The 22,305-nt window shown below is 40.8% G+C and overlaps 1 protein-coding gene across 3 annotated transcripts in view; it reads right to left on the bottom strand.

The window, feature by feature from the left end:
- Positions 1 to 22,305, bottom strand: part of LOC105490074 (alpha-1,3-mannosyl-glycoprotein 4-beta-N-acetylglucosaminyltransferase A) — a 128,677-nt gene that overhangs the window by 69,856 nt on the left and 36,516 nt on the right. For all 3 annotated transcript variants that reach the window (XM_071077295.1, XM_011755359.3, XM_011755358.3), the window contains exons 3-4: positions 4,366 to 4,533; positions 822 to 962 (exon numbers count right to left, since the gene is read on the bottom strand). In XM_071077295.1, coding sequence (XP_070933396.1) covers positions 822 to 962; positions 4,366 to 4,533 — 309 coding nt within the window. The remainder of the gene's footprint in view (positions 1 to 821; positions 963 to 4,365; positions 4,534 to 22,305) is intronic.

Raw genomic sequence — 22,305 nt, 5'->3', positions numbered from 1 at the left:
TTCAAAAACACTAACCCAAAAATGAATTTTGGTATCTATGAAGTAATCGTTTCATCACTTGTTAAAAACTTACAGAAGAACAAAATAATATTCTGCCCTCTGCATTTTAAAATCTACGAAGAAAAGATTAACAAAGTCGACACGGCGGAATAAAAAGTATGAGTGGTAAACGGCTCTTGGGCTGGCTTGCTCAAGCCCACTTCCACTTGGCGGAGTGTACTTCAATTTCAATAAATTTGTGCTTACGTTGCTTCAAGAAAAAAAAAGTGGTAAATAGTTTCTATATGGAAAATTGAGGAAGTTCTGTTGGCTCTGACAAGAAGAGAAAAATAAGCTATATAGTATCTTTTGAATAAATTAGGAAGAAGTAAATCAAAGTATTTCTACTACTGCATAAAAAGTTACATGAAAGTTACTATCTACTTACATCTCTGTACGAAAATGAGGCAGACGTAAGAAAAACCTTTGTGACGTGACCAAAAGAGCTGTTAATTTTGAAATAAGATACAAGGAGAAAATGTCATCTCTCTACTTCCCAAATCTCTAAAACAGAAAAATGACCAAGGTGTCAACATTTGTCTGCCTAGGATGGGGCCTCAACTAGATTTCACATGGTCCCTTTCGGCTATATTACTTTGGTCTACAAAGGAAATGTCCAACTCCTTTCAACATGGGGTTTAGAATGAGACCCAACCTGATGTGCACAGATAAAGAAAGAACTTTTATTTTTTGACCTCCCAGACTTCTGATGGTGAACATAAGAGTCCAAAACACAATTAACAGCAGTAGTACAACTGCAGTAAGAAACAAAATAAACCTACCTCCTGTTCTTCCATTGCCAATCTGCACAGCAGGTCGAAGACTTCCTTCATTTTTCAATAAATGAGGCAAATGATAATAAATACTTGGCACTTGAAGAGATTTTTTGCTTGTTAACTCCTTTAACAGCTTTAGGGTATTATCTGAAACACAGAAGTATAATTAATACACAAGAATTACCTTACAGAAATTGCTGATTTTATAAAACCAGCAGTAAAAATTAATGAGAACTAGAACTAAAGAATTTTCTTTCCTAGTTTCACACTCTGGTAAATGAGATCACCATTTAAGATGAAAAGGACACTTTCAAAGCCAGAGTCTCACAGGTCATGATGTTGATAAAACTGGCTGAAGGAAACCAAAATGGCCAGCTAGAGGACCATAAGAAGGTGGGATGCTAAGGGCTCACCTATATAATGTGTTAGAACTCAAGTTTGCCAAGCGGACTCTAAATATGCTGTCAGTTTATGAAAACGTAATAAATAATAATAAGTACATTGACTATCAATCACTTTCATTTTCTTTTTTTTTTTTTTTTTGAGACAGGGTCTTGCTCTGTAGCCCAGGCTGGTGTCCACTGGCACAATCACGGTTTACTGTCGCCTTGACCTCCCAGGCTCAAGAAATCCTCCCTGCCTCAGCCTCCTGAGTACCTGGGACAGCAGGCACATGCTACCACAATGGTTAATTTAAAAAAAATTTTTTTTTTTTTTTTTAAAGACTGGAGTCTCACTATGTCGCCCAGGCTGGTCTCAAACTCCTGGCTCAAGCAATCCTACCTTGACCTCCCAAAGTGCTAAGATTACAGGCATGAGCCACCATGCCCAGCCATTCACTTTCTTTATGCATTACATGTTATCAAAATTTCACATGGAAGGAATTTTTTTCTGAAAACTTCAAGTAAAATAATATAAACAGCATGAGCTGGGAATGTCCAGCACAGATCACAACTTTCAGAGAGTTTCATTTATTTTTCTCACTCCTTGGTAGTATAAATAATATTGTTTTAAAATTTCATTAAATTATAATTTAACCTTAGAAACAAGGAAGTTAGCAGTAGGAATTTGTTACCTCAACTTCATTAAAAATGAGAAGAACCAAAAATTCACAAAAGAAATGCAAATGACTGTCATATGTAAAATTGAAGTTTAATCTCATGAGTGAAGAAACAATTACAAATTATAATATATCTATCAATTTCCACCTATGAAATCAGTAGATTAATAATATTAAATACTGGTGATAGCAAGATAAACGTTCCAACTATTCAAAGCAGCATCAAAAACCCTAAAACATTTCTGTCCTATTACTCAGTAATTTCCCTTTGAAGAATTTAGCTTCTATGCATTCAACAAATATTTAGTGATTATCTATTTTATTCCAGCAAATGTACCATGTGTTCAAAAATCAATAGTCACCAAAACACAGATCCTATTTCTAAGGAAGTCATAATCCAATGAAAATAACTTAAAGGTTACTAGAAATATGATTGATTTACATACAAATATGTTCACCAGAGTTATAAACTACAGGGGAAAAAACCCCCAGAAAAACCCATCTGAATAACTGAGAAAAAATATTTAATATATTATGGTATCTATAGCTGGCATATTCACAGCCACTAAAAATAACATTTCGAAGATTATTTAACGACACAGTTTTAAAATGCTCATAGTATAATTTCTTTTTTTTTCTTTTTTTTTTTTTTTTTTTGAGACGGAGTCTCGCTCTGTCGCCCAGGCTGGAGTGCAGTGGCCGGATCTCAGCTCACTGCAAGCTCCGCCTCCCGGGTTCACGCCATTCTCCTGCCTCAGCCTCCCGAGTAGCTGGGACTACAGGCGCCCGCCACCTCGCCCGGCTAGTTTTTTGTAATTTTTAGTAGAGACGGGGTTTCACCGTGTTAACCAGGATGGTCTCGATCTCCTGACCTCGTGATCCGCCCGTCTCGGCCTCCCAAAGTGCTGGGATTACAGGCTTGAGCCACCGCGCCCAGCCCACTCATAGTATAATTTCAAGAGTGAAAATCAGGTCATCATACACAATAACAACTTTGAAGAAAAATAGTCATGGAAAAAATACTAGAAGGAAACAAAAAGTGTTAGTAGAAATCACTGGGAATCAGGCTTATGGGTGATTTATGTTTTATCTACACCAGTCCATGAGTTTCGACATCAGGGGGACATAATGTGAAGTTTATCAGCAGGAGGAGGAGGAGTATGCAACTTTACAAATAAGGGCAGGCAGTGGATCTGGAGATCCAGATGAAGCTAAATGAAAACAGGTGAAACTAAATGAAAAAGTATGCTAATCTAGAAAGATTATGCAAATTTGGAGGCAATCAATTAGATACGTATGTCGATTTCATTATCAGATAAAGAAGAGCGCAGAAAGAGAGATCATTTGACCTCATCTTACTCTGACCAGGATTTCTCAGAGAAGAAACAGGCCAGATACTCCTAAAGTATCCAGTAGAAAACTATGCGTGTTCTTCATTATAAATCAGGTTTAAGAGCACTAATTGCTTCAAATAGTTCAAAGATTTCTCCAGAGTCCATCTGAAGTCCACACATAAGTCATCACAGAAACACGGATACACAGAAAGTTAAATTGTAATCTCATTTTGAGTATGTTTTCGGAAGATGCACGTTCTTCACTACTGCCAATGAAATTTATTCCACTGTAATTTAACTTTTTTTGTTTCTGAGATGGAGTCTCGTTCTGGAGTGCAGAGCTGGAGTGCCGTGGCGTGATCACAGCTCACTGCAACTTCCACCGCCAGGGTTCAAGTGATTCTCCTGCCTCAGCCTCCCGAGTAGCTGGCACTACAGGCACACGCCACCACGCCCGGCTAATTATTGTATTTTTAGTAGGGATGAGGTTTCACCATGTTGGCCAGCCTGGTCTTGAACTCCTGACCGCAAAAGATCTGCCCACCTCGGTCTCCCAGAGTGCTGGGATTATAGGCGTGAGCCACTGTGCCCAGACAATTTAACTTAACATGACTCTCTTAAAATCAAATTTAGCAGGTAATAAATTTTTTTTTTTTTTTTTTGTAATTTACTAGAAGAGAAAGTTTTGTGTGGTGGTTTTTCTCTCTGAAAAGGGTAACAGATGCTGGCTGATAAACTATTCTACATGACTTTCAAAAAAAATATTCCACATGCCCCTTTGAAAATATAATCTTTTTCGGCCGGGTGTGGTGGCTCACGCCTGTCATCCCAGCACTTTGGGAGGCCGAGGCAGGCGGATCACGAGGTCAGGAGATCCAGACCACCCTGGCTAACACAGTGAAACCCCCTCTCTACTAAAAATACAAAAAAATTAGCCGGGCGTGGTGGCAGCACCTGTAGTCCCAGCTACTTGGGAGGCTGAGGCAGGAGAATGGCGGGAACCCGGGAGGCAGAGCTTGTAGGGAGCCGAGATCGCTCCACTGCACTCCAGCCTGGGTGACAGAGCGAGACTCCGTCTTAAAAAAACAAAAAAACAAAAAACAAACAAAACAAACAAAAATATATATATATTTAATACAAAAAATACTGTTTGTACCTGAAAACTTATTCAATGCATCCTTACTTCCATTTGTTTCTGCTCCTACACGCTTGAACTGTTGCACAATGGTATTTAATTCAGAAGAGCGCTGTGAGATTCTATGTTCAGCTATTCGAAGACGTTCTTTCAAAGCAAGGAATTCTCGTTGATAAGCAATCAGTTTTTCTAGAAGCAAAACCAAAACAGTTATAGTATATGTCTTAAAACAAACAACATAATCTAAACAGAACTGTAAAATTACAAAGTTTAAAGTTGAGTTTTTCAGAAGAAAATATTTATTCATTGATACATAACAGAAAAAAAAGGGCTCTGACTTGTTACATAACAAAACTTACATGCTCTTATTATTTGTAAGAATGCTCTTAATGCTTATTATTATGCTCTTATTATTTGTAAAAATGTGAGCAGTCTCCAGCACTTCATATAATTAAAGACGGATAAAACAATAAAAGGTTTAGAATAAACACTTTAAAGCATCATACTAACATCATCTGTCAAAGGGTACAAACAACTATAAATACCGTATTCACATCAACCAGATAGAGAGATGAGGCAGAAACTGATGGTAATATATATAATAGTATAATGAATATAACATATTTTGTAGCATAATCATTAATTTCCATAGACCAAACTTTCCCTCTGAACTTCCTAGTCCTCAAAGATTTCCCTAGGCCAGACATCAGTCAAATTCCTGATCTCTAAAAACCCAGTGAGTGGCCAGGCGTGGTGGCTCACACCTGTAATCCCAGCACTCTAGGAGGCCAAGGTGGAGGATGGCTTGAGCCCAGGAGTCCAAGACCAGCCTAGGCAACACAGCAAGACCCCATCTCTACAAAACAATAAAAAATTCGCGGCCGGGAGTGGTGGCTCACGCCTGTAATCCCAGCACTTTGGGAGGCCCAGGCGGGCAGATCACAAGGTCAGGAGATCGAGACCAGCCTGGCTAACATGGTGAAACCTCGTCTCTACTAAAAATACAAAAAATTAGCCAGCCATGGTAGCGGATGCCTATAGTCCCAGCTACTCGGGAGGCTGAGGCAGGAGAATGGCATGAACCCGGGAGGTGGAGCTTGCAGTGAGCCGAGATCGCACCACTGCACTCCAGCCTGGGTGACAGAGCAAGACTCCATCTCAAAAAGAAAAAAAAAAAATTAGCTAGGCATGGTGGTGTGCGCCTGTAGTCTCAGCTACTCAAGAGGCTGAGGTGGGAGGATTGCTAGAGCCCAAGTGTTGGCGGCTACAGTGAGCTATGATCACACTACTGCACCCCAGCCTGGGCAGCAGAGTGAGACCTTGTCTTAAAAAACAATAAAATAAAAATCCACTGAGCTAGATGTACAATGACCCTTGTTAAAAGTTATTCATTTTAATAATTTAAGAGCATCACGGGACAAAAAAACCTGGTCTAGGAAATGAAAGTGGGCTTTGATGAGGATAAATGTAAGCATTGACACAACGAGTAGAAATGAAACAGCACAGAGACAAAGCACACAGTAGAAGAGGCTCAAGGACAGAACTGGACACCAACACCTGAGAGATGGTGGAAGACAAGAGGACATTCATTTACTTGCTTGGTGGTACTGAGTCGTAGTGGAAGCTGTGAGAATGTTATGCACAATGTCCGCAACCTCATTAAATTAGGATAAACCACAAGCGTGCTTCCAACTTCTATAGGAAGCTAAAGCTACTACTTTGACACCTAAACAAACCTTAAAAAGGCCTTTTTTTTTTTTTTTTTCCTGAGATGAGTCTCACTCTGTCGCCCAGGCTTGAGTACAGTGGTATGATCTTGGCTCACCGCTGCAACCTCCGCCTCCTGGATTCAGACAATTCTCCCACCTCAGCCTCCCGAGTACCTGGGATTACAGGTGCATGCCACCACACCCAGATAATTTCCGTATTTTTAGTAGAGACAGGGTTTCACCATGTTGGTCTGGTTGGTCTCGAACTCCTGACCTCAGCTGATCCGCCTGCCTCGGCGTCTGAAAGTACTGGGATTACAGGCGTGAGCCACTACGCCCAGCCAGAAAGTCTTGTTTTTAATTTAACATTATAATTTCTGCTTTAATCATGGATAGAAGCAATAAAAACAGACTTACGAAAAATGAATCTGCAGTCTTAGTAACACTCAAGTATACTGTTCCTTGAGATCCTTACAGTAAACACCTCTTAAGATTCCATAGCAGAAAAAAAATATCTCTGGCTTAACTGCCATGCTTCACCGCATGGAATAACAGAAGCACGTATGTCACCGTATTTGCCTTAATTTGCTCGGAAGGAAAGGAGAAGAGGTAGGACGGAGAAGGCTGTGATGGGGAAAGGGCATACAGGGAGCTCCAGGGTGCCAGCTACGTTCTGTTTCTCGATCTGGGTGGCAGTTTAGTGAAAGTCATTCATGGTTTAGGCATTTTCTGCAAGTGTAAATTCACAATACATGTGAAAGAGATACTATTCCCAAACACAAAACTATGAACGATTATATTAAACAATTATAAGAAGAGACACATAAGATGTATGTGAAGAAAAGTACAAGCCTTTTACTGAAGCCTATAATAGAATCAATAAAATTATTTCTTATTCCTAAATAGGAAGACTCGGTCTTAGAAAAGGATTAATTCTACCCTAAGCAAAAGAAATTCAATTGAGTATCTTTCTTTTTTTTTTTTTTTGAGACGGAGTCTCGCTCTGTCGCCCAGGCTGGAGTGCAGTGGTGCGATCTCGGCTCACTGCAAGCTCCACCACCTCCCGGGTTCACGCCATTCTCCTGCCTCAGCCTCCCGAGTAGCTGGGATTACAGGCGCCTGCCACCTCGCCCGGCTAATTTTTTGTATTTTTAGTAGAGACGGGGTTTCATCGTGTTAGCCAGGACGGTCTCGATCTCCTGTGATCTGCCCACCTCGGCCTCCCAAAGTGCTGGGATTACAGGTGTGAGTCACCGCGCCTGGCCCAATTCAGTATCTTTCAAAATAACAAATTTTTTGAACTGATGTATAATTCTAATATTTATCTAGAAGAATTAATGTTTTTAAAGGGCCAAGAAAAATCTAGAAGATAATACGGGGGAACTTGCTCTGAGATCAGAATATGTTATACGGTTACAGAAACTAAAAGAGTATGAACTGCCAGTCCAGAGGGTGTGGACAAGGGCAGATCAGTATAAACACAGTGTCCAAACACAGCGTGTGTCCAGAACAGATCTTTGAGTTCTTCCCTTTTTATGTGAACAACATTCGAATCCTACCCTTAAGACTTAAGCAGTGCCTAGATACTGGTTTCTCAACACCATTTGCCACTAAAATAAATTAGAACTCTTTGGAGGCCGGGCATGGTAGCTCACCCCTATAATCCCAGCACTTTGGGAAGCCATGGTGAGAGGATCACACGAGCCCAGGAGTTTGAGACCACCCTGGGCAACGCAGCAAGACTCCGACTCTATTTAAAAAAATTTTTTAAAGAACTCTTTAGAGAAATAACTTTAAGATAAACCTAGAATATTCTGCCAGCAAGAAAGTACTATCAAAAGAAAAAAATGACCTAGCCAAAGGGCACAGAAGGGCAGTCGAGAGGCCCCCATTGGCCAAATGGGGAGCAATTTAAGTACCAAAATAAATATTGATGGTAATGGATTATAACCCATTGAATAAAATAAGAATCCATGAGTCCGTTGGGAGGCTGAGGCAGGAGAATGGCACGAACCCGGGAGGCGGAGCTTGCAGTGAGCTGAGATCACGCCACTGCACTCCAGCCTGGGTGACAGGTGGAGACTCTGTCTCGACAAAAAATAAAAATAAAAATAAAGAATCCATGAGTCCACATCAACAATAAATAAATAAAAATGAGTGGACGAGGGGAAAGTGTTTCTTACAGAAGGCCAATTACTAAATGTAGAAGAAATAATGAACATTAGAAAAACCACCATTTTGGGCCGGGCACGGTGGCTCACACCTGTAATCCCAGCACTTTGGGAGGCCGAGGTGGGCGGATCACCTGAGGTCGGGAGTTCAAGACCAGCCTGACCAACAAGGAGAAATCCCGTCTCTATTAAAAATACAAAATTAGCTGAACGTGGTGATGCATGCCTGTAATCCCAGCTACTTGGGAGGCTGAGGGGGGAGAATCGCTTGAACCTGGGAGGCAGAGGTTGCGGTGAGCCAAGATCACCACTCCAGCCTGGGCAACAAGAGCTGAACTCTGTCTCAAAAAACAAACAAAAACAAAAACACGATTTTGCAACCATCATAGCAATAACTGACTCAGGCAAGCATCAAAAATGCATGCTAAAACTAACCGATGAAAGTCTGATGAGAAACAGGTATTTATAGCATCTCAAAATACCTCCCCACAAAGTACTCATTACTTTACAAAGAAGGAAATGATAATATCACAGTGGAAAAACCTGACACCACCTTCATCAAGTGGTCAAGGTTAAAGTTGGCAATAATGGGACAGACATCATGTGCCTCGTGAAGTGAACCCCAGAGGATCCCCCTCATTACGTGGAATTCCTGCCAAAAATGCATAATCTGATTCTAATCTCAAGGAAACGTCGGACACATTCAAATAGGGGGATTATGTATAAAACAAATGGTTCCACTTTAAGACACGTCAAGGTCATCAAAGACAAAGGCTGAAGAAATGACCAAGGGTAAGGAGAGACTAAATGCAAAGCACTGTCCTGGACTGGATCCTGGACCAGAAGAAATAAATGCTGTCAAGAACATTACTGGAAAAGTAACAGAACACAGACTGCAGAATGGGTATGATTGTGCCAGTGTTAAATTTCCTGAATTTGACACTTGAGCTGTGGTAAGGTAAGAGAATGTCCTGGTTCTTAGAAAATAAACATAAAATTATTTAGGTGTAAAGGGGCATGATTTCTGCAATTTACTCTGAAATGGTTCTGAAAAGAAACAAATATCTGTAGAAAGGAAGATGATAGAGGCAAAATGTTCACAATAGGTGAAATGTATAGAGAAGTTATTTGTACTACCCTTCATTTCATCATTTTTTTTTAATACAAAGATGATTTAAAGTAAGCAGGAGACTGAATGGCAGATATAGGCTCAGTCTTTCATTAGCTCTTGAGTGGCAGAAAGGGATAGGAGTCTGAGGGCAGTCTCCATTTCCACATGCATTTTCTTGTTATGTTTTGAAATCACCCTCTCAGAGACCAGCTTCACCAAGCAGGCAGAATAAGCAGTCCCAGTAGAGAAATGCCCCACCCCTAATTCTAAAATGCTTCCCTGCTTTGAGGGGAACTGTCCATGCTTTTGGAAAGTTAGCTTAGAAAAAGTCCCTGGGGGCCCATGGGCTATTGGATAATATCATAGATATTTAGTTTCTAGCCCGGATGCTATTGCTGTTCTTAGTCCAAGGCCCACAGCTATGAAAAGGCTCCAGAGGGGCCATTTTTGATCTCTCTCACATCCATCCTTTGTTTCTGACTCCATTCTGCCATATTGAAAGAGTTCTCCACAACAACAGGGCACCGTCATATTCCATCTAAAAAGCTAACTCAGTTTTCTAGAACTTTCTAGAATTTTCCCTAGAATTTTCTCCATATATAGTTCCCATAATACTACACAGCTTTCTTGAGGAAGAGAGCTGTTTATCTGCTTCCAGCATTCAGTTCACTTTAACATAACAGATGAAAAAATTCCTCCAAATTAATACATTTGATAATTCCCTATTGTCAACATTAGTAGCAAAATTCTTATTTTTGCTTTTCTTTGAATCATTTCAATCGGTTTGTAGGGAGGGTTATGGCGGGAAACTGAGGGAACTCTCATACTACCATCTTACTGGGAAGTGCCAGGTTTTGTTTGTTGTTTTGTTTTTACTGTAGACAAAATCTAACTTTTTTAATTGTAGAAAATTATATGTCCAGCCTAGGCAATGAAAGTACAAATTATGTTTTGTACAAATCATGTTTTGTGAACCCAAGATTCTAAAACAAAATTTCCAGAGAAACCACTTTGATTCTTCAACTCAAATATTTAGGTCAGTTTTCCAGTGAAAAGGGTAACTTTGGACTTTCAAAGACTTACTAGGCTAAACCGTATAAAATTGCTGATATTTGATCCTTTTTGGCAAAAATGGTAATTTCATATGAAATTGTTCAACAGTATAAATGAATGATTAACATAAACAAAAAGCACCAAGAAGTCACATCTAATGTGTGGTGAATAAAAACAGACCAGAGAACTTTATTTTTAAAAGAATAGTAACTTCTTATCAGCAAGATGTACAAGACACTACTAAATTCAGAGCTAACATTAAAAACTGGCTTTTTGTATTGAAATAAAAACTACCAAAAGTTAAACCCACTCTTTATTTCTTAAATTAAAACATTTTAATATTTATTAGATAATAAAATTCTGGCACTGAAAAAAAAATCTGGGCTGGGCACGGTGGCTCACACCTGAAATCCCAGTGCTTTGGGAGGCCAGGGCAGGAGGATTGCTTGAACCCAAAAGTTTGAGACCAGCCTGGGCAAAATAGGGAGACATTGTCTCTACAACAAATATTTAAAAATTAGCCAGTGTGGTACTGCATGCTTGTAGCCCCAGCTACTCAGGAGGCTGAAGTGGGAGGATCCCTTGAGCCCAGGGGTTTGAGGCTGCAGTGAGTGGCAAATGTACCATCGCACTCCAGTCTGGGCGACAGAGCAAGACCCTATCTCTTTAAAAAAAAAAAAAAAAAGTAGTCATCTGGTTCAACTTCAGTACCACATTGAACTGATACAATTGTTTCCACAGATAAAATTTAAATATGAATGAGGAACGTTTTTAGTAAGATTCCAAAATTTAACAATCTTTACTTCTCAGGAAGCCACTGCCTTTGAAAAAAGTTTTATTTCACTTTTTAAAGATTTCACATGTATCACTCTTACACAACCATTTTAAATTAGAAAGAAGATGGCCTAGATGAAATTGCAGAAAATTTCCCACTTATAAACCTCTTAAGCATAAAGAAAAAAAATAAAAGAACTGGATTCAGAGGGTGGTTTAGGAGAACTAATGCCATAAAAAGCCAAAAGACACAGTGAACAGGAGTCCAAATGAAATAGGCTGAAAGAACAGAACTTGAACAGACAATTCTAAATAGAATGGATGGCCAAAACTTACAAACGAGACCAAGTATCTGTTTCCTGAATTTATCATGCATAAGAACCACCTAAAAGCAAAAGGGTTCATTAAAACACAGAGTTCTGGACTTCACTTCCAGGGATCCTGATTCCATAGGTCTGAGGTGGGGCCTGAGAATGTTTTTTTGTTTTGTTTTTTTTGAGACGGAGTCTGGCTGTCGCCCAGGCTGGAGTGCAGCGGTGAGGTCTCAGCTCACTGCAAGCACCACCTCCTGGGTTCCCGCCATCCTCCTGCCTCAGCCTCCCGAGTAGCTGGAACTACAGACGCCCGCCACCCCGCCCGGCTAATTTTTTGTATTTTTAGTAGAGACGGGGTATCATCATGTTAGCCAGGATGGTCTCGATCTCCTGACCTCATGATCTGCCCGCCTCGGCCTCCCAAAGCGCTGGGATTACAGGCGTGAGCCACCGCGCCCGGCCTAAGCTCCCAGGTGATGCTGATGTGCCAGTCCCAGGTCCATGAGCTGTGAAGCCCAGAGGCAGCCAGCGTTATCCTCAGGGTAGTTCTAGACTCGAGCAGCCTAAAAGTTGATGTAGTTCTAGTGTACCAGTTCCTTCTCCTCTCCTTTCCTCTGGCCCACGGGTTAAGGGTTCCAGGGACAGGGGGTGCTCATTAAAATGTTTGGGGCCATAATCCTGAAGATTAACTTGGGGCAGAAAGGGGTTTCCAAGTATCCAGTGAACACCAGTTTCAAAGGTCTCTTACATGGCATTGTCAAGATTATTCTGGTTTTGGAGTACTCCAGTCAGGATCCAACACATATGCATGGATTCTGAAAACAGCTGCACCCTTCTAAATTCAAAAGGGAAAATGGGGCTCATAGATATACAGGATCATACACTTTATTTAAATTAAAATAATGTATATAATTCATTTACTCCCTTACAAGATGTTTTCAGTATACTTACAAATCAGTGACTAGTGAATACCGAATTGGCTATGGTTGAAATATTTTCTGGAATGCAACCACTATTTCTCTAAGCTGTCGGCTAAGTAATATAATCATTAACAATGTCATTCAAAACAAACTTCCAGGTAGAGGTTTAATAAGTTAAAATCTATCCCCTAACCTAATAAACATAACACCTTAAGACAAACAAACAATGCTGCAAGTACCTATAACACACTTTTTTTTTTTTTTTTTTTTTTTTTGGAGACAGAGTCTCGCTCTGTCACCCAGGCTGGAGTGCAGTGGTGCAATCTCGGCTCACTGCAACCTCCGCCTCTTGGGTTCAAGCAGTTCTCCTGCCTCAGCCTCCCAAAGAGCTGGGATTACAGGTGCACACTGCCACACTCGGCTAAGTTTTTATATTTTAGTAGACATGGGGTTTCACCGTGTTGCCCAGGCTGGTCCTGAACTCCTGACCTCAAGTGATCTGCCCGCCTCGGCCTCCCAAACCTAAATAGATGTAATAATTTTCCTTGATTTCCCTTGGGAAAGGGCAATCTCTTTTTAGTAAGTTCATCATAAAGTCCCAAATTCCCTTATCATAATAAAATGAGGAACTATAAAAATTCATACCTCATGACAACATTCATTAGAGTACACTTAGTTATATGTTTATAACAGCTCTTCTAAATATATTAACAATGATTGTATTCAACCTTTTTAAAATTCAACAACCACAAGGAGCTTGGAATAAAAATTCTAAGATGATTATAAACTATTTTCCTTAAGTACTTTAAAGTTACTGGGAGACACTTCTTCATAGAGGTATATTTCATTCTAAAAGGAAAATTAAAAATATTTTGTATTCTGAAAGCTATAATGCCCTGTATTTTCCTATGAAGAATTCCCAAGACACAGCATTAGAATTCTAATGTAGTTCTACATTAGCACTACAAAGATAACTACATAGTTATCTAATGTAGAACTATGTAGATAGTTGTAACTGTTATAAACATATAGCTAAGTGTACTATGTAGATAGTTCTACATTAGAACTATCTTTAACTAAAAAGCAGGGTACTGATAATTAACCAGTCACACACTATGGAGTAGCTCTATTAACAAGCGTGTCCTCTTACTGCATGTCCCTAGCTAGATCTGGTTATTCCTTGTATGACCTATTTCATGCTTTCTCCTTCTTCCCTCTTCTCACTTTCTTCTTGTTTGTTCATTTCCACCTTCCCCCTCCTAATATTCTTCTGCAAAGTCTTTTTCAAATTCTTCTGTGTTTCTTTTCTGGACTTTACATTTTCAATCAAACTTTACTGCTCTCACCTCTTTCATGTTATTCATGCTCCCCACACCCAACCCACAATAGCCCTGCCTCCTTTTTCTTTGTTTCAAATTACTGAGGACTTTTTTCCTCCAAGTGAACGGTTTAAACAGTCTACTCGCTTGCCCTGCAGGCCCAGACCAAAATCACAGTTGACACCATTTCCTATACCAGCTAGTGCTTCTAGGCTGTGGCACTACTACTTTAACTATGGGAACTTGACAGACCCACCCTGTGGTCTTGTGAAAGGGGCCTAGTGAACCAGAAGATGCCTCAGACTGAAAAAGAAAAAAACAAATGAATCTGCCTCACTACAGGTGAGGCAGCAGGGAGAATGTGAGCTACAGCCTACTCCACCCTTGTCTGACTCTTCCAATAGTCCACTGATGATGATACAGGTGAGGATACAGGTTATCAAGATTTTATCTTCCCATCCCATCTCATTCCTCCTTAACCCCCAGTATGTCACCAAGGTCCACTGCACCCACATTTAGCTATAGTTTCTTTTTTGAAATCTTCTATGTTTAAGGACTGAAATTTCATGGCTTTTAGTCTTTCTTAGAAACCTTCCACAGGATAAAGGGAACATCTGGGCTTTTTTTTAAACAAAAAAAAAAAAGAATTTAACTCATTCTGTCTAGCAATGACCGTATGTGTCCCTCAGACTGTTTTATAAATCTAAGACACGGTGGCGAGTGGACTCTGCAGTGACCCCAGTGACCCTCGTCCTTCTGGTATTCACAGACTTCCATAACCTCCGCCCCTTGAGTGCAGGCAGGAGCAATGACTTGCTTCTAATGAACAGAAAATGGCAACGGTGATAGACGTCACTTCCGGGATTAGGTTATATTATATAGGACTCCATCATATATCAAACATCTATAGTGTATAGTATAATATATGGTGTCTACAGACTTCCTAGCTGGCTCTGAAGAAGTAAACAACTGAACTGAAAAGCGCATGTCACAAAGGGCTTAGCGCCACTTCCCAGAAAAGAGCCAGCAACAAGCCTGGGCCCTCAGTCCTACAGCCACAAGGAAATGGCTTCTGCCAACAATCTGGGTAAGCTCGGGAGCGTATTCGTTCCAAGTCAGGTCTCAAGATGATACTGAGGTCCAGCTGACACCTCAATGCATCCTTCTGAGAGCCCAGGTAGAGGGCTCAGCTAAGCCAGGCCCAGTTTCCCAGCCCACAGAAAACGAGAGATAATAACTGTATGTCATTTTAAACCACTAAACTTGTGGTAATTTATTGTGCATAAATAGATAACTAATACAGATATAGGAGATCAGTGAGCCTATTTTTTCTGTATCTTAAACCTTTTTGCTATTTCATTTTTCTAAGAAGTATTTTACAATTTTACAATTACTCATCAATCATTCCTAATCATGCTTAAAAAACCTAAATAAAATGGAAGAATGATAGAATCACCTGGAGGATGGTACACAGTGACGTAAATCACCACTATTATATTATCTTTTAGTTTTCTTATTGCGTTGCTAAGACTATTGGCATCATCTTTCAGGACGGTATAAAAGAAGTTCAAAAACACTACTTTGTAGTCTTCTGTAACCTTTGCTGAAAACAACTGAGAATCTAGGATTTTTCCTTTTTGTACCCAAAATGGCAAAAAGAAGAAAAGTCACAGCAAAGATACCTCACAACTGTAGGACAAATCAGAAAATGAATGTAGAAAGACGGGTAGTATCACCACAGGCTCTAATAATGTTGGTAAAACTGATCATAAAAGCAAAATCTCAGACTATGAGTCTTCAGGTGACAATATCCTTGAAGAACTTTCTCTAGTTCAAGATGACACTTCCAGTCCAGACCAAGATGGAATAGACACACTTCTCTCTATGCATCCTGCTAAACACAATTATAAATCCAGATAGTATAAATAAGGAGGCTGGACACCATAGCTCACATCCATAATCCCAACACTTTGCAGGCTGAAGCGGGTGGATCACTTGAGCTCAGGAGTTCAAGACCAGCCTCAGCACCATGGGGAAACCCTGTCTCTACAAAAAATACAAAAATTAGCCAGGTGTGGTGGCAGGCACCTGCAGTCCAAGCTACTCGGGAAGCTGAGGTGGGAGGATGGCTTGAGCATAGGAGGCAGAGGTTGCAGTGAACTGAGTTTGTGCCGGTGCACTCCAGCCTGGGCAACATAGTGAGACCCTGTTTCAACAACCACCACAAAAAATTAAAAATAAGAAGACTCTGAAAGGTGGAAAGCATAAGGCGGAAAGGGCGGAGTCACTAGGACCCAAGAAACAACACAGCAGTGAGTTCTGAGTTTTCTTTCTGCCTCATATATCCTAGAATGGGAACTAGAAACGTCAGCAACCTGAAAACACCAACAGGAGCACACACACACACACACACACACACACACACACACACAAAAAGGACTAAGAAAAGCCTGCTAACTCTATGCAAAGGACTCAATGAGGGGCAACCTAGCAGGACAGAAAACGTCAGACAATCACCACTCTACTCCAGCCATACACCATGAAAACACATGGTCCCCTCCCCACCCTATCAGCAATGGCCAGGCAGGGAGCCTAGACTTCCACCCTTGCCCACCTGTTAAAAGGCCCCCTCACACCCATAATATGTGGATGAGGTCAGGAAAGACTGAGGGAGGGAGCTGGGACTTTCACTACCCTCCACCAGTAATGAGCCTCCCAGTGAGGCATGAGTGGAGGCCACAGGGGAAGCAGTAGCAGCACCCCTTCTCCCCTCTTAGTAAGGGTGGCGTCAGCACAGGCCTTATGGGAAACTGACCTCCCAACCCTGCACAGCTAGAAGGAGGAATCCCTCCCTGCTTCTGATGGATGCTTTGGACTTTCATCCCATTCCCACCAGCAGAATGAGGTGACACAGCCCCGCACCCTCCCAAAATGATGTCAGAAAAGGCCAGCTATGACAGACAATGTAAATAAAAGCCAGTCTTATAACAAACACCCAAAATGCCTTGAACACAACTGAAAAATCACTCATAATATTAAGAACCAGGAAAATCTCAACATCAGTGAGAACAAACTATGAACAGGTGCTAACACCAAGATGATGCAGATGCTGAAATTATCTTCTAAGGATTTTAAAGCAGCCATCATAAAAATGCTTCAATGGGTACATTAAACAAATTTTTAAAAACTGAAACCCTAAGCAAAGAAATAGAAAATATAAATAAACAATAGAAGTTTTTATAAATAAAAAAATAAACAAAAAACAAATAGAATATAAAACATAATAATTGAAACAAAAAAAACCTAATGGGTGAGCTCAAGAGCAGATGGAGAGAATCAGTGATCCTGAAGAAAGACAACAGCAATTACCCAATCTAGGCAGAAGAGAGAAAACAGACTAAGGAAAAAATTAACAGAGCCTCAGGAACCTTTGGAACTGTAACAAAAGATCTGAGATCTAACACTGCTATCGTCAGCATCACAGAAGGGATGGAGAAAGAGGGTGGGGTGGGAAAAGTACAGTCATGCCACATATATGTCCAGGGGTCCTGTAAGATTATAATGGAGGCTGGGCGCAGTGGCTCACACCTGTAATCCCAGCACTTTGGAAGGTGGAGGCAGGAGGATCGCTTGACGCCAGAAGTTCAAGACCAGCCCGAGCAACACAGTGAAACCCCATCTCTACAAAAAATATAAAAATTAACTGGGTAAATGTAGTCCCAGCTACTAAGGAGCTGAGGCGGGAGGATCACTGGAGCCTAGAAGACTGATGGTAAAGTGAGCCATGCTCACACTACTGCACTCCAGCCTGGACATCAGAGCAAGCCCTGTCTCAAAAAAAAAAAAAAAAAGATTATAATGGAGCTGAAAAATTCCTATCGCCTAGCGACACTGTAGCCATTGTAACGGGATAACACAATGCATGACTCACATGGATGTGGTGATGTTGGTGTAAATAAACCTACCGCACTGCCAATCATATAACAGTCTAGCACATACAATTATGTACAGTACATACTTGATAATGACAATAAACTGTTACTGGGTTTTGTATTTACTATACTATACTTTACTATACTTTTTATTGTTCTTTTAGAGTATACTTCTTCTGCTCATAGGAAAAAAAGTTACCTGGAAAACAGCCTCAGACAGGTCCTTCAGGAGGTATCCTAGAAGGAGGCACTATTCTCATAGGAGATGACAGCTTCATGTGTGTTACCGCCCCTGAAGGCCTTCCAGTGGGACAAGATGTGGAGGTGGAAGACAGGGAGACTGATGATCCTGATGCTTTGTAGGCCTAGGTTAATGTGTATGTCTCTTCATTTTTAACAACAAAGTTTAAGAAGTAAAAAAATAATAATTTTTAAATAGAAAAAGCTTATAGAATACGAATATAAAAAATAAAATATTTTATGCGGTTATACAATATGTTTGTGTTTTATGCTTAGTATTATTACAAAGGAGTCAGCTAAAACTTTTTTAAGTTAAAAAGTTACAATATGCTAAGATGAATCAATTATTAATATTTTTTGAGACAGGGTCTCGTTTGGTCACCTGGGCTAGAGTGCAGTGGCCCAGTCAAGGCTGACCGCAGCCTCAACCTTCTTGGCTCAAGTGATCCTCTCACCTCAGCCTCCAGAGTAGCTGGAAGTACAGGTACGTGCCACTATGCTCAGCGAATTTTTGTGCTTTTTGTAGAGACAGGGTCTCACTCTATTGCCCAGGCTGGTCTTGAACTCCTGAGCTCAAGTGATCCTCGCACCTCAGCCTCCCAAAGTGCTAGGATTCCACGTGTGAGCCACTACCCCCAGCCAGGTTAATTTCTTTTTGAAGAAAGAATAATATTTTTATAAACTGAATGTATCCTTAGTTCGGTATTTGTGAAGGCTACAGCAGTCTACAGGACTGTACATGAATGTCTTAGACCTTCACATTCATTCCCCACTGACTCGCTGATATCTAGAGCAACTTCTACTCCGGCAAGCTCCATTCATGGTGAGGGCCCTCTACGGGTGCACTGTTTCACCTTTTATACTGTATTTTCCGTTTATCTTTTCTATGTTTAAATATATTTAGATACACAAATACCATTGTGTGGTAATTGCCTACGGTATTCAGTATGGTAACATGCTATATAGGTTTGCAGGCTAGGAGCAGGACATAGGTGTGTAGTGGGCTGTACCATCTAGGTTTGTGTAAGTAGACCCCATGATGTTCACACAACAAAACGACCTAACGGCGCATTTCTCAGAACACATCCCCATCATTAAGTGACACGTGACTGTACTTGGAGAAATAATAGCTAGAATTTCCCAAATTTGGTAAAAGACATAAACCTACATAAAGATTCAAGAAGTTGAGCAAAACCCACAGGATAAACCCAAAGAAACTCATGAAAAGAAACACCACAACTGAACTTTAGAGAACTAGAGACAAGGCCGGGCGCAGTGGCTCAAGCCTGTAATCCCAGCACTTTGAGACGGGCGGATCACAAGGTCAGGAGATCGAGACCATCCTGGCTAACACGGTGAAACCCCATCTCTACTAAAAATACAAAAAACTAGCCGGGCGAGGTGGCGGGCGCCTGTAGTCCCAGCTACTCAGGAGGCCGAGGCAGGAGAATGGCGTGAACCCGGGAGGCGGAGCTTGCAGTGAGCTAAGATCATGCCACTGCACTCCAGCCTGGGCGACAGAGCGAGACTCCATCTCAAAAAAAAAAAAAAAAGACAACTAGAGACAAAGCAGAAATCTTGAAATCAACCAGAGGGAAAACACATATGACCTACTGGAGAAAAGATTCTGAATTACAGCAAATTTCTCATCAGAAACCATGGAGGCCAGAAGGAAATGGCACATTTTTTAAGCACTAAAAGAAAACAACTGTCAACCTCAAATTCCATCTATGGAAAATTATCCGTAAGGAATAAACGAAAAATCAAGATATTCTTATAAAAAAGAAAACTGATAGAATTTGCCATCAGCAAACCTATCTGAAAAGAATGGCTAAAGGAAGTTCTTAAAAAATAAAGGAGATGATAAAGGAAGGAATCTTGCAGCATCAAAAAGGAAGAACTGAAAAAAAGAAAAAAAATGCAAGGAGACATTCCTTTTCTCCTTGAGTTTTCTAACTTATGTTTGATGGTTGAGGCAAAACGCATAACATTGTCTGATGTGGTTCTCAATGTAAAAGAAATATTTAAAACAATTATAACCAGGCTAGGCAACCAAGCAAGACCCCATTTCTATAGACAAATTAAAGAGTTAGCTGGGTGTGGTGGCACACATCTGTGGTCCCACATATTTGCAGGGCTCAGGTGGGAGAATTGCTTGAGCCTTAGAGGTCAAGGCTGCAGTGAGCTGTGACAGAGTGAGGCCTTCTCTAAAAAAAAAAAAAAAAAAAAAAAAGTTGATATATCAACTGGGGAGAGCAAAGGACTTCAAAGGAAACAAAGTTTCTATACTTCACTCAAACTGATAAAACATCAACCCCAGTAGACCCTAAGTTATATATGTATATTGAAATACCTAGAGCAACCACTCAAATATCTATACAAAGGAATACACTCAAAAAACACTACAGATACATCAAAATGGAATTTTGAAAACTGTTTCAGGAACACACAAGAAGTCAGGAAAAAGAAAATTAAATCACAGAAGGAACTATAAAGAAAGATAAAATGGTAGACTTGATTAAGCTTAACATAACAATAATCACACTAAACGTAAATGGTCTAGAGCTCTTGGGGAAGACTCTTTCAGATTTGTCCTCCACCCCAGCCCCAGCCCCAGCCACCCACCCACCATGGAGAAGGCAGAGCTGGCCCAGAAGGCCAGGCACTATGACAACATGGCCACCTACACGAAGGCCATGACCAAGCGGGGCACCCAGCTGTCCAGCGAGGAGCACAATCTGCTCTCAGTGGCCTACAAGTCTCAGTGGCCTACAAGTATGGGGTCAGGGACTACAGGTCCACCTGGAAGGACATCTCGAGCACTGAGCAGGAAACTGACACCTCCGATATGAAGTTGCTGCTGATTAAGTACTATGGGGAGAAAGTGGAGTCTGAGCTGAGATCCACCTGCACCATGGTCTTGGAATTTTTGGATACAACACGGTCTTGGAATTTTCTATATATTTTCTATATATTTCTATATATTTCTATATAATTCTATATATTTCTATATATTCTATATATTTTTTCTATATATTTTCTATATATTCAATAGCCAATGCAACTAATCCAGAGACAACTGTCTTCTATCTGAAAGTAAAGGGGAATTACTTTCAATATCTTGCTGAAGTTACATGCGGTAATGACCAAAAACAGATGGTACGTCAGGTGCAGTGGCTCATGCCTGAAATCCTGGCACTTTGGGAGGCCAAGGCGGGTGAATCACTGAGGACAGGAGTTCAAGAACAGCCTGGACAACATGGCGAAATCCCCTATCTACCAAAAATACAAAAATTAGCTGGATGTGGTGGTGTGTACCTGTAATCTCAGCTACTCGGGAGGCTGAGGTAGGAGAATCACTTGACCCCAGGAGGTGGAAGTTGAGTGAGCTGAGATGGCACCACTGCACTCTAGCCTGGATGACAGAGCAAGACTCCATCTCAAAATAAAAACAAAACAAAACAAACAAACAACAAAAAACACAGATGACAGATAATTCCCAGGAGCTTACCAAGAGGCATTAGATAATTTGATATGCAAGAGAGAGATGAAATCCCCACTTCCAATCTGCTTGGGGCTGGCTCTTTTCTACATTTTACTGTGAGAGCCTTAACAACCCTGAGCTCACCTGCCCACTGGCTAAAATGGCATTTTTTGTTTTTTGTTGGAGACAGAGTCTTGCTCTGTCTCCCAGGCTGGAGTGCAGTGGTGTGATTTCAGCTCACTGCAAACTCCGCCTCCTGGGTTCAAGTGATTCTTGTGCCTCAGTCTCCCGAGTGGTTGGGACTACATGTGCTCGCCATCATGCCAGGCTAATTTTTTGTATTTTTAGTAAATGTGGGGTTTCACCATGCTGGCCTGCCTGATCTCGAAATCCTGGCCTCAAGTGATCCATCCACCTGCCTTTATCTCACAAAATGTTGGGATTACAGACATAAACCACTGCACCTAGCCCTAAAACAGCCTTCGATGAAGCCACTGCAGAACTTGATACTCTGAAGACTCAAAGACAGCCCCTCATCATGCAGTTTGAGAGACAACCTAACAACACCGTGGACATCACACAGCGCAAGAAAAGAACGTGATGCAGCAGAAGGGGCTGAACACTAAATGCATGCAGGGTGTTATCCTTCTTCCCTTCAAGAAGCCTTTTTTACCATGTCCATTCCTTATGAAACTTGGATTTCCTATAGCAAAGAAACCTATTCATGTGTATGGAACCAGCTGTTTACAGTATTTCCACACTGCAGCTTTGAGAAAACCTGATTGCCTGATTTGTGTTTGTCTTGGCCTTCCTGGTGTGCACTTACTCCTGTAGAAAAGTATTCACAGCTTCATTCCATATAAATGAAAGGAACTTGAAGAAACCGATGTAGAGGACATATTTGTATCTGGTATTTAAGTAATCTTAACCAGTT

Source organism: Macaca nemestrina, chromosome 13, assembly GCF_043159975.1.
Source record: "Macaca nemestrina isolate mMacNem1 chromosome 13, mMacNem.hap1, whole genome shotgun sequence".
NCBI classification, from domain to species: Eukaryota; Metazoa; Chordata; class Mammalia; order Primates; family Cercopithecidae; genus Macaca; species Macaca nemestrina.
Note: the sequence above shows the minus strand (reverse complement) of the source record. Positions and strands in the feature narration are given on the sequence as shown.